Source organism: Emys orbicularis, chromosome 20 (genome assembly GCF_028017835.1).
Source record: "Emys orbicularis isolate rEmyOrb1 chromosome 20, rEmyOrb1.hap1, whole genome shotgun sequence".
Taxonomy (NCBI): domain Eukaryota; kingdom Metazoa; phylum Chordata; order Testudines; family Emydidae; genus Emys; species Emys orbicularis.
In genome coordinates, this window is record NC_088702.1 from 23,568,455 (window position 1) to 23,581,467 (window position 13,013).

The following is a 13,013-nucleotide window of genomic DNA, read 5'->3' on the forward strand; positions in this document are numbered from 1 at the left end:
TGGGGGCGGGGCGGGGGCGGAGCAGGCGTAGGAAGAGGCGGGGCGGGGGTGGAGCAGGGGCGGGGGCTTTGGGGAAGGGGTGGAGTGGGGGCGGGGCGGGGGCGGAGCAGGGGTAGGAAGAGGCAGTGGGGGTGGGGCTGGAGCAGCAGGGAGCTGCGTAGGGCTCCAGGGAATTTGGTGCCCCACATTTCCTGGTGCCCTACGCAGCTGCGTACTCTGCGTCTGGGTCGGGCCGGCCCTGGCTGCCGGCTGCAGCGTGCAGAGCAGCGAAACGCCCCATTGCTTCATGCGTCCGGGAGCGGGCCGTGCGGAGCCGTGCGGAGCCGTGCGGAGCCCTGGCTGATGGCCTGGTTTACACCCGCCGCCCGGTTCTCTCGCCGGCCTGGCTCCGGGAAGGGGGGCGGTGGGCATCTTCGTCATCACGGACCCACGCATCATAAGCGATCGTGAGAGCCTTAGCTAAGGCTTTCGCCGTGCTGAGAAGCTCCTGCCCTTTGGAATCGGTTATTTCCTTCCTCAGGTCGGCGATCTCCTCCCCCAGCATCTGGGCCATTTCCTTAAAACCCTGCTGCATCATGGCCTCCTGCTCCTTCAGCTTGCTCTCCAGCGCCCGCTCCGCCTCCTGCCGGGCATTAGCCGCCTCCTCCACCGCCTTGGCCTCCAGCTGCTTCACGATCTCCTGGTGGCTGCGCTCCTGGTCCTTCAGCAGCTGCTCCGTCTGCAGCCGCTTCTCCTCCGCCGCCTTCCGCTGCTGCTCCAGCATCTCCGCCATCTGCTTCTGGGCTTTTGGAAAAGCAGGTGACAATTAAAACGCAAGCCAGTCTCCAGCTTCCCTGGACCCTTGCAGGCTAAGTATCGGAGCGAAAGCATCGTGGGGCACTGCTACCTGACCCACAGCACATGGGCAAGGCCATACTACCAGCTGTGTGCCCACTCACACGGCTATTGCACATGGAGAGGGCTCTGGCCCCGGATGACTTTCAAAAGCCCTTCATATTTGCCTTATTCTGCTCCCCTGGAAACCCCTTTCCCTTCCCCGGGAGCAGAGGTTGGCCAGCGCTGAGACGTTTGGAACCTCCTGCCTTAAATACGTACAAAGGAAATGGCGGAGCAGGTCTAGTGACATCCAATGGGCAAGATTCTAGTCTCAGTTATCCCGGTGTAGACGAGAAATGACTCTGTTGCCTTCAGATGGAGTCACTCTGGATTCACACCGGTGTACCTGAGACGGGAATCTGAGCAGGTGTGTGTGCAGCCAACCTCAAAAACGCTAGGGTGGCAAGTCCTGAAAGAGGGAAGGTAAGGCAGGAAAGGGTTGGGTGGGGTCTTGAGGACTTTGTTGGAATTGCAAGCTCTCGCCGTCAGAGCAGGGGGGTCTCTGCTCTTGCTAGAAGGCTGTAGCAAAGCATGGAGCAGACGGCTTAAATCAAGGGGGGTGAATGGTGCCTCGCTGCCTTAGGGAGCAGCCTGGTTTGTCTCTCTCTGGTTTGTGCTCTGAAATCTTCAGAAATATAGTCGTGCTATGGTTCAACCTTCCAGCAAGAGGACTGATGGTTTCGTATCTAACTTCTCCGCATGCGTGTTGTGAGCACAGCAGATCAGGGGGAAGGACCGAGGGAAAATAATGTTTTCTTGCATTAATATTTCTCGTACAATATTATCAAATATCTTATTTGACTTTATGACTTACTGGCCAGGTTCTTTTCTGCTTCAGTCATCTTTTTGTCGACGTTGAGGACTGTTTCTGCTTCGCTCCTCTTGCTGGCCAGGAACTGTTCCAGTACCTCCTCCGCCTGGGAAGAAGAGATCGCATAGCACGCAGCTTGGAATTGTCTGTGTGCGCCCAGGCGTCCGATACCAGCCCTTTCCCCCCAGGAAAACACGGCCAATGGGAAACCCCGCGCTGCCTGGGCTGGCTCCAGAGACTCACCTTGACTCCTTTGTTGGGGGTCTTGCGGAAATCTTCCACCACCTGGTTCCGATCTCTCAGATAGAGCTCGTACCCCCCGGGCTGGGAGTAGACCCCGTCGCTGAGCTGCTTCTGCATGGCAGCTGAGAGCGTCTCCAGCAGGGCGCGGCAGGAGTCCTTGGACGCAGCTTCGTTCTGGCTCAACAACCACCCGTAACTTTCCTTGATCGCCTCCTAATCAACAAAAGAGAACGCGCCGAAAGGCAGCGCTGCCCTCAGTCCGCAGGGCAGACGCTCACCCTACGATCGCGCCTGCTCTCCGAGCTCTACCGGGCTTAGCTCCCTGGACTGGAAACTGCGCCCTCCCCAGCTCCGCGGGGCTCGCGCGCCCGGCTGCTCTTGGCTACGTCTCCCCCGGGATGGAAAATAGCATCAGCCATCAGGCAGCCCACCGACTCGGGGATCAAACTGGGCGATGGCTGGGAAGGGAGAGCGGCAGTGTTTCTCGCCCACTTGGCCGTGGGACCACGAGCTGCTGGAAAGGTTTTTACAAACCAAAGTCAAGAAAATCTCTCTCCCCTGCAAGATCAACTCTCCTCTGTCCAGCTCTCGAAAGAGGCAGGAACAGATCAGATCGGCTCAGCCCTGCTGGCGTCCAGACGTTGCTTCCCTCTCACTCTCATGGTACCTCTAAAGGAGCCGTGACAGTTTTTGATAAGAGGTTGCCTGTCTGACGGGGGCCAGGTCGTTGTCACTGGCTTGCCCTCCCCTTTCTCACCTGCTCTGCTCAGTGAAATCATAACTGAGTTTGCCAGGTAAAGTATCACCTCTGACATTCGAGTGGGATGAAGTCCCACCTCTCGGAGCTCAGGCTCAGAGACCTCGCTCGGCGTTAGTTGCCCTTGGGTCCTGTTTTCATAGGAATTCCCACCCCGGATCAGAGCCAAAGTCCATCTAGTCCCGTTGCCTGGTTTAGATCCATGACCATCCTTTGCCTCTCCCCCAGGATGACTTCGCCTTCAACCTCAGAAGCCTTTTGGAAGCCGAAATAAGTGAGGTCACCACATTCCCTATGTCTACACTGACAGAAGGGGTTTAAGTCTGGGCCAGGCCTTAGGATCCGGGTTTCGCCCTCAGAATCCCAGGGCCAGGGCGTCTGTTGCAGGTTAGCCGCGCTGTGCGCACGGCCTGGCAGCAAAGTGTTCAGGGAGGACCGCAGGGCCCCTGATGTTCACATACCATCAGCCGCTTTTGGTACGTGTAACCCTCATCCTTGAAGGAGCGCTGCATGAAGAGCCGCAGGGCGTCCGCCTCGTGTGTCCCGTGCGCCGCCGAGAGCTCGGCCAGCTCCGCCGGCAGCCGCAGCGCCCCCATCCCGGCCACATAGTGAGCCATCGCCTCCCTGAGGGCCGCCTCGTTCTCGATGGCGGCCATGGCGGTCACCGCGTTGTCCAGGCAGGGCACCTGCCCGCTGCGGATGGTGTCCACGTAGCTTTGCACTAAGGAGCCGAACACTGCGGGGAGGAAGGGAGGAGAGAGTCCAGTGCAGGCCCGGCTTCCAGACTGAGCCGGGGGCATCCTGCTCGGCCACCTGCCCCCGGGACGTGGGGTCTGCCCAGCCGAATACTGCGCTGCTCTGAGATCTCAGGAGGTCTGGGCCTCAGCGAGGCGCAGGCTCGTCTGGGAGCACAAAGGGACCTTCCATGTAGTCATAAATAAGCTTGGGCCGAGAAGATGAGCTGGGGTGACAGTCACTCACCAAAACACCCCAAACCCAACGAACCCCTAAACCGCCAGAGCCCAGCAGGGATTTTACCAAAGAACCAGAGACTCCAGGAAGCCCCCAAGGGCTGGGCCCAGCTCCTCAGACACGTCGGCTCCTAACGCCCATTGATTGCAGCGGGACTTAGGCACCTCGGTACTGCTGAGGATCTGGGCCGTGGCCAGGGCCGGTGCTACCATTAAGGCGAACTAGGCGGTTGCCTAGGGCGCCAAGATTTGGGGGCGCCAAAAAGCGGTGTCCCCAATTTTTTTTTACAGCGTTCCTCCCCAAGCGCGCGGTCGCCGCTCCACCTCTCCTGCCTCCCAGGCTTGCAGCACAATCAGTTGTTTGGCGCCGCAAGCCTGGGAGGGGAGGAGAATTAGAGCGGGGGCGGCGTGCTGGGGAGGAGGCGGAGCAGAGGTGAGCTGGGGTGGGGAGCTGCCGCATGGCTCCCGGGGGGAGCTGCCACGGGGGGGGGGGGGCGCCTCAGGGTGGAGGGGGGGCGGGGAGCTGCTGCAGGGCTTGGGGGGGGGGGGCGCAAGGTGGAAGTTTCGCCTAGGGCGCGAAACTTCCTTGCACCGGCCCTCGCCGTGGCTACTGCTATTGATTTTACATGAAATGCACCAGATACTGAAAGTGCTGAGGGGCAGGTTACAACTGATGATAGATAGATAGATAGAGGGGGGGTGTGGGGATAGATAGATAGATAGATAGAGGGGGTGGATGGGGATAGATAGATAGATAGATAGATAGATAGATAGATAGATAGATAGATAGATAGATAGATAGATAGAGGGGGTGTCTGGGGATAGATAGATAGATAGATAGATAGATAGATAGATAGATAGATAGATAGATAGATGGGGTGGATGGGGATAGATAGATAGATAGATAGATAGATAGATAGATAGATAGATAGATAGATAGAGGGGGTGGATGGGGATAGATAGATAGATAGATAGATAGATAGATAGATAGATAGATAGATAGATAGATAGATGGGGCGGATGGGGATAGATAGATTCATAGATTGATAGAGGGGGTGGATGGGGATAGATAGATAGATAGATAGATAGATGGGGCGGATGGGGATAGATAGATTCATAGATAGATAGAGGGGGTGTCAGGGGATAGATAGATAGATAGATAGATAGATAGATAGATAGATAGATAGAGGGGGTGGATGGGGATAGATAGATAGATAGATAGATAGATAGATAGATAGATAGATAGATAGATGGGGTGTATGGGGATAGATAGATAGATAGATAGATAGATAGATAGATAGATAGATAGATAGATAGATAGATAGATAGATGGGGCGGATGGGGATAGATAGATTCATAGATAGATAGAGGGGGTGGATGGGGATAGATAGATAGATAGATAGATAGATAGATAGATAGATAGATAGATAGATAGATAGAGGGGGTGGATGGGGATAGATAGATAGATAGATAGATAGATAGATAGATAGATAGATAGATAGATAGATAGATAGATGGGGTGTATGGGGATAGATAGATAGATAGATAGATAGATAGATAGATAGATAGATAGATAGATAGATAGGGCGGATGGGGATAGATAGATTCATAGATAGATAGAGGGGGTGGATGGGGATAGATAGATAGATAGATAGATAGATAGATAGATAGATAGATAGATAGATAGATAGATAGATAGATAGCGGGGGTGGACGGGGATAGATAGATTCATAGATAGATAGAGGGGGTGGATGGGGATAGATAGAGAGATAGATAGTTTGGAGGAGGGCCTGCAGCAGGACCGCGAGGTGCCGTTGGGGCTGTTTACGGGGGCTCCTGCCGAGCACGGGGGGCAGCCGGGGAGAAAGCCCCCAGGGCCTGGTTTGAAATGCAGCAAGCGAGCGCTGGAGGCTGGGACACGGGCCTCTTTCGCTGAGCAGCAGCTATTACAAGACGGTGCGAAGGCCGTGGTCCCCGAGCGGACGTACGTCGGCCGGTGACGGGCTGCCCTCCGGGGACGGTCTTGACCTGCGACTCCCGGAGGACGTACTCGCAGAAGCCGGTGGCTTGCGCGAGGAACTGTGGGTGCAGGGCGCTGTCCGGCAGTGTGGAGAGCTGACTCATTTCCTCCCCCGCCACGGGCGGCACGAAGACAAAGCACTTGCGGGTGGGGAAGTAGTTGCGAAGGCAGTCCCGGGTCACGTTGTAATCGGACACTTCCTTCGTGAAACCTGGAGACTCGGAAACAGAGACCCGCTCAGCCCCATGGACCCCACTGCTGGCCCCCACCCGGCCCTTGCAAAGCAGCTCCAGGGGCTTTCTGGGCGCTGGATTCGCATCTTACTTCAGTGCGGGGGGGACCTGGGGCTGCTGCTGGAGTGTCTGAAACGCTGAGCAGCCTTTGGCCTTTCTCCACCCAATGGGCTTTACAACCCCACCCCCCGAATTCAGCCTCCCAGCCCCCCCACCCCCGGGAAAGAGGAAGCGTCATTAGGCGACTTGTCCAGTCACACAAGACCTGAACCCCGGAACCCCGTTTCCCTCCCCCCAGAGGAGAGCCCAGAGCTCTGTGTGCAGAGGGGACCGACGCCGCAAGCCAGCAAACAGGAACAAACAACCTCGACTGACTTCAGAACGTGGCTGTGTCCGTAACTCACATTAACACAACTCCTGGGTCTGTTCTCTCCCACCAGCCTCGGGGAGGTGGATTATCTACATCGCTGAGACCCGCCCGTAGTGTAGACATGGCCCCAGCCTGCCATAGCGTCAGAGTGAACGGACCTGGTCGCTTAGCTCAAGCCAAACAGGCTCATCATTTTAGATTCAGGAGCCAAGAAGTTAATTTCCTGGATCTTCTCACCCACAGTCAACCTGTGGAACTCTCTGCCGGGGGATGTTGTGGAGGCCAAAAGTATAAGTGGGTTCAAAAAAGAATTAGATAAGTTCATAGAGGACAGGTCCATCAATGGCTGTTAGCCAGGATGGGCAGGGACACAACCCCATGCTCCAGGTGGCCCTAAACCTCTGACTGCCAGAAGCTGGGACGGGATGACAGGGGATGGCTCACTGGAGAAATGCCCTGTTCTGTTCCTTCCCTCTGGAGCACCTGGCGCCGGCCGCTGTCAGAGACAGGACACTGGGCTGCCGGGACCCTTGCTCTGACCCAGTCTGGCCGCTCTTACGATACAGATGCAAAAAACGCTGAAGAAAATCGGCCCTAAAAGAACAGAGGTTCCATGAAGTCTCGCAGGGACTTTGCTGCTGGTGCTGGGTCACCGGAAGCCCTGGAGATCCCCCGGGGCTGGGCTGTGGAGAAAACTCTCCCAGAGCGAGCTGGCCAGAAGGAACCCACACAGCCAGGCCTAGTCGCCAAAGCTCAAAGCCGAGGCCATCGTTGCCTGAGTGGTGACGAGGCTGGGGGAAAACACGGACGTGTCTTTCTTACCCTTCCTCCTCGCGAGCGCGCTCTCCAGATAGTCGTCCTCCGTCACCTCCCGCCCGTTGAGCTTCAGCTCCAGCGTGAAATCCCGAACAGCCCAGATGAATTTGGGGAAGAAGCGGGAGTACTGAGTGTCGTCCTCAAAGCCATCCCCGGCCTGGGCTTTCATCCGGATGTGGGTGCTGATCTCAGACACAAAGCTACTCATGGGGCTGAGGAACCTAGCAAAGGCATGGGGCAGAACAGCCCCCCCGTGTCTAACGTGGAGCCCTCCCCCGCCCCCCAGGGGCCACCCCCACGACAAGGATACTGCAGCTGGTCCAGGGCGTACTGGTCGATGGTCCCTTTGCTGTTGTAGACCAGGGTGCTGCTGAGTAGCACGGCCAGCGCGAAGATCCACGCGTCGTTCTTGGTGTCGCCCTGCGCAGGAAGGAGAAGGCTGGTGGGATTGAGTTTTGGGGCCCTAGCGGCCAGCGGTGCTGGAGAGACGAGCTCCCTCCCAGCGACGCTGTGACGAGGGACAGCCAGCCCGGGAGACGTGGGCCTTTGCCTGGGTTTGCACCCTTGGCTCCGGGATTTCTGGGGGTGCTGCTGAACGCACGATCCCTGCGAGAGCTGCCACACGGCTGCCGCCCGACCAGCCCAAACTCCAGGCGGCCCCCCCCAGAGCTGAGCCCCGAGTCCTCCAGCTCCACCGTTTCTGCTGTCAGTTCCCGGGCCAGCCTCCCTCCCTCCTGAGCTGGGCTGACCTGTGCCGAGTGGGGAAACCCCCCGACACATTCAACCGGCAACCGGCCAGGCCGTGCGAAAACCGGCCAGGTGGCAGCTCTACTTTCCGCTCAGCGGCTCCTACCCCGGATCGCTCTGGAGAAAGCTCCCGCAGACGGCGCTAACCTTCCCCGGGGCCTCTCTGGTCTAGGGTTACCATACGTCCGTATTTTCCCGGACATGTCCGGCTTTTTGGTTCTTAAATCGCCGTCCGGGAGGAATTTTTAAATATCTAAAAACGTCCGGGATTTTGCCATCTCTTGAGAGACTGCCCGCTTTTCCCCCAGCTCCCAGTGTTTGCACCGCGAACCAGCTGTTTTGCGCTGCTGGGAGGGAGGGGGGCGGGGGGGAATGCGGCACGCTCGGGGGAGGAGGCGGGGCCGGGGCGGGGATTTGGGGAAGGGGTCCAATGGGGCAGGGAAGGGGCGGAGTTGGGGCAGGGTCGGGGGGCCCGTGGAGTGTCCTTATTTTTGAAGGTTCAAATATGGTAACCCTACTCTGGTCCTGATGCCCTGCGGAGCCTGGGAACCTCCCCCTCCCCCCCGTGGAACTGGACCTGTTTGCCCAAGATGCCCTGGAGATCCCACATCACTGCAGCCAGGCGCCCAAGGTTTCGTTTCGTTTCCTTGCCCTGCCAGCAGTTGAGGGCAGCTCCCTCCTGGGCGTGAATTGGGCTCCATGTGCCACGGAGCCGGGCAGCCGTCTGCGGAGGGGGCAGAGTTGGAGTCTCGCTTGCAGCCAGGGACTGGGGAGCTGGTCAGCCTGGGGACCAGGGCAGCAGACAGAGGCCAGGGAGCGGGAAAGACGAGCCCCTGACCCCACCTAGGAGCTCCTGCGTTCCCTGCCACGCACGGGGGGGGGGGAAGGGAGAGGGGGAGGGGGCAGTTCTGAGCCTGGCGGGGGAGCTGGGGGAAAACGACGCCATTTCTCAGAAAGTTACAATAATTGATCCAAATAACCAGCCGCCAGCATGACACCATTTACACGGAGGGGGCGTTTGGGGGCTGCCGCGAAGGGACGAGAACAAGGGATGTTTCCCGGCAGGAGAACACGTGGATGAGGCCAGGGAGTTTGGGGTTCCCGCTATGGGGTTTGCCCCACGGTGCATCAGAGGGGTCTGGCAAGGGGGGCGGCCAATCATGCACAGGCCGGGAGATGGACGAGATGAGCCGCTAGGACATTTCCACCTCACCCGTCTCTGAGAACGGTGCACTCCGTCTCCTGAGGTCGTGCGTGTCGGCCATGCAGGGAGCTCCCGGGAGCGGTGGGCTGGGGGCCCGCGCCCCTGGCAGGCAGGGCTGGCCCCGATGCCCCAGACTGGCGCTAGGGGGCGCTGTGCTGCAGGGGTCTCTCCCCTGGCAGGCCGGGCTGGCCCCGATGCCCCAGCCTGGCACTGGGGGGCGCTGTGCTGCTGGGAGCAGGGTGGGGGCTCACCCCTGGCAGTCAGGGCTGGTCCCGATGCCCCAGGCTGGCACTGGGGGGCGCTGTGCTGCAGGGGGGCGAGGTGGGAGTCTCTCCCTTGGCAGTCAGGGCTGGTCTCGATACCCCAGGCTGGCACTGAGGGGCGCTGTGCCGCTGGGGGGCAAGGTGGGAGTCTCTCCCTTGGCAGTCAGGGCTGGTCCCGATACCCCAGGCTGGCACTGAGGGGCGCTGTGCCGCTGGGGGGCGAGGTGGGGGGCTCACCCCTGGCAGTCAGGGCTGGTCCCGATGCCCCAGGCTGGCACTAGGGGGCACTGTGCCGCAGGGGGGCGAGGTGGGAGTCTCTCCCCTGGCATTCAGGGCTGGTCCCGATACCCCAGGCTGGCACTGAGGGGTGCTGTGCCGCTGGGGGACAAGGTGGGAGTCTCTCCCCTGGCATTCAGGGCTGGTCCCGATACCCCAGGCTGGCACTAGGGGGCGCTGTGCCGCTGGGGGGCGAGGTGGGGGGCTCTCCCTTGGCAGTCAGGGCTGGTCCCGATGCCCCAGGCTGGCACTAGGGGGCACTGTGCCGCAGGGGGGCGAGGTGGGAGTCTCTCCCCTGGCATTCAGGGCTGGTCCCGATACCCCAGGCTGGCACTGAGGGGTGCTGTGCCGCTGGGGGACAAGGTGGGAGTCTCTCCCCTGGCATTCAGGGCTGGTCCCGATACCCCAGGCTGGCACTAGGGGGCGCTGTGCCGCTGGGGGGCGAGGTGGGGGGCTCTCCCTTGGCAGTCAGGGCTGGCCCCGATGCCCCAGGCTGGCACTAGGGGGCGCTGTGCTGCAGGGGGGCGAGGTGGGGGCTCTCCCCTGGCAGTCAGGGCTGGTCCTGATACCCCAGGCTGGCACTGAGGGGCGCTGTGCCGCAGGGGGGCGAGGTGGGAGTCTCTCCCCTGGCAGTCAGGGCTGGTCCCGATGCCCAAGGCTGGCACTGAGGGGCGCTGTGCCGCAGGGGGGCGAGGTGGGAGTCTCTCCCCTGGCAGTCAGGGCTGGTCCCGATGCCCCAGGCTGGCACTGAGGGGCGCTGTGCCGCAGGGAGCAGGGTGCTACTCAAATTCCATTCGGGGCAATGATTTTGCCCTCTGACATTCCCTGCTGGGGTGCCAGGGGAGACGCCCCCTTTTGCTCAGGTCTGTGGGTTGGGGAGCATTTTGCTCAGCCCCCCAGGGCAGCGGCTGGTTGTGACGCACCCCCTTTCACCGGAGGGGGGTTGGGTCCCTGCACACAGAGGCCGCCCCTCGCTCAGACCCTGCCAGTGACCTCGGCAGCTCCTGCCGCCCTCACCTTCTTCACGTCGCCCAGCCCCTCGGTGTCCAGCAGCACCAGGGTGTGGCCGGCCTGGCGGGGGTGGGGCAGGCACCACATCCAGATGCCCTTGGTGTGTGACTCGATGGTGGAGCCCAGCGAGAACCCTGGGGAGAGACAGACACGGTTGGATCCCGGGAGGTCATTGTCACACTGCCCTTGGCACCGGGGGGAGGGGGGCCTTAGCTGGGGCATATATGGTACAGCTACTACATATGATAGCTAGATAGCTAGATAGATGTGGGGTCTGGGGATAGACAGACAGACAGCAGCTGTGTACAGGGTTTGCTATGAGGATGGTCGCCCACTAGCCAGCACACATTGGTCCCAGGTTGGACAAACCCCCGTCCCGGCCGCTCTCGGTTCCTGGCCCTGCCTCCGCGCCGGGGGCTGCACGTGACGACCCCGCGAGGTCCCTTCCAGCCCCACGTTCCCGTGGCTCGATAACAGACTCACGCGAGCCAGGGGATTTCACGGCTGGCCCAGAGGGGGAGGTGAAGCAGGTCTCTCACCCGTTCTCCTGCCGGCCAGCTGGTTCAGGAGGTAGGACTTGCCGGTGCGGTACAGCCCGGCCACGGCCACCACCACCACGGGCTGATCCACGCCACGCAGGGCCGCCAGCGCCTCCTCCGTCACCTCCAGCCCCCCGTCGGCCGGGTTGGCGATGAGGCACACGGGCTGCTCCATCACCCACCTGTGGAACAGCAGGCGCAGAGCTGGAGCCGTGGGAGAGTGGGGGAAGGGCGGCTCCGGCGTTTCCCTCCACCCCAACCCCCTGTTCTCAGGCCGCTCCGCAGGGGCCGCACCCCCCAGCGTGAGAATCACTGTCAGACACGCGACCGCTGCCTCGCCACCCTCCCAAGAGAGACGCCGCCGAGGGGAAGTGACTCGCTGAAGGTTGCGTATGAAGTCAGTGGCACAGCAGGGATAGAACCCAGGAGTCCTGGCTCCCAGCCCCTCCACCCCCGCTCTAACCACTAGACCCCACTCTCCTCCCGGACCAGGGGACAGAACCCAGGAGTCCTGGCTCCCACGCTTCTGCTTTATCCACAAGACCATCCTACCTTAGGAAATGTAGGTGGCAAGAGATAAACTTTCCCTCCCTCTCGTTCTTTATGCCATCCGACTCCCCCAGGGAAATCTTTATTCCAGTCACTTCTCTGCACTTCCCGCTTCCTTCCCTTTCCACCCCACCAGCTCCGGCCCCGCTATACAAGCGTTCAGCTCCGTGGGCTACTGAGCGGCCCGGCTGGGATCCCGCAGCTCGCTCAGGACAACCCTCGGCCTTCAGCCGCGGCTGGCCAAACACTGGAGCGCGACTGGACCAGCCACAGAGCCAGAGATTCCCCACCCAGCTCACCTGAAGAGCTGTAATTCCCCCGCTAACGGAGAGAAACGTCCCAGCCGGTCGCTTCCTCTCTGCCTCCCTCTCTTCTCTCTGCTTCTTGGCGGATGTTTGAGATTGAAAGTGAAATCGATTTCTGAGTGAGACAGGCTGGGGGAGGGAATAGCTGGTGTGGGACCCACTCCTGCGGGGGAGAGACGCTTTCGCGCTTACGCAGAGCTCCTCTTCGGGGCTGGGAAACTGAGGCCTGGGCTGCGCGAGAGTTTGGGGGAAGGCAGCTTCCGTCAGCCCAGTTCTGTCTGTGTCCACACTCCGTACGTGCCCTACTCCCCCGAACTGAGACCAGGGCTTATGTCGGTGCAGTTACCCCAGTGTGGACACGGCAGGTTACCTCGGCTGTGGGCTCTCACTCCTGTCCATTTCATGTCTCCCTGCTTCCCTGCTCGGAGCCATGAAACGCTGTCACCCCAGAGCGAGTGCGGGGCTCCAGCGAAAGCCCAGCTGCCCCCTCCCTGGGGTTCTGGCTCCCTGCTCCCAGCCGGGCTGATGCCCGGGCTCTGGGGCCCCTGTTCCCCACTGGGAGGGAGCGGGGAGCCGAGAGCCGGGGGAGCTGCACAGAGCTGAGTGGGTAAGTGGCTGTAAGTCTAACGTGGACGGACGGATGTTTGTAGGTTAGTCCATTTTCCAGCCCTCCAGGAGAGCTCGGTGCAGCTCGAAAGCTCATCTCTCTCCCCCACAGCAGCTGGGCCAATGACAGCGATTCCCTCCCCCACCTTGTCTCTCTAACATCCTGCGACTGACACGGCTACCGCTGCCCTGCAAAGTTTTCTTATTGAAAGTGAAAACAGGAGGTAAAAGATTGATTTCACTGGGGCTTGGGAACAACACACAGAGCAAATTCCAACCCTGCCATGCCCTCTTTGCTGGGAATTGTAATAATTAGCTAGCAATAGGATGGGCCAGTCCATCAGAAATGAACTCTGCTAAGGTTACATTTCACGCCACGCAGGTAGAGATTTTAGATAAAACCATCGAATCCTCTT

The 13,013-nt window shown here is 60.1% G+C and overlaps 1 protein-coding gene across 1 annotated transcript; it reads right to left on the minus strand.

Moving 5' to 3' along the window:
• Window positions 1-352: 352 nt before the first annotated feature.
• Window positions 353-11,312, minus strand: LOC135892317 (guanylate-binding protein 1-like). The gene is made up of 9 exons (XM_065420037.1): window positions 11,138-11,312; window positions 10,605-10,732; window positions 7,408-7,517; window positions 7,104-7,297; window positions 5,647-5,889; window positions 3,149-3,423; window positions 1,931-2,143; window positions 1,691-1,793; window positions 353-783 (listed from the first exon to the last, which is right to left on the minus strand). Exons 1-9 carry the CDS (start codon window positions 11,310-11,312, stop codon window positions 353-355), a joined length of 1,872 nt encoding a protein of 623 aa, XP_065276109.1.
• Between the last annotated feature and the right edge of the window lie 1,701 nt (window positions 11,313-13,013).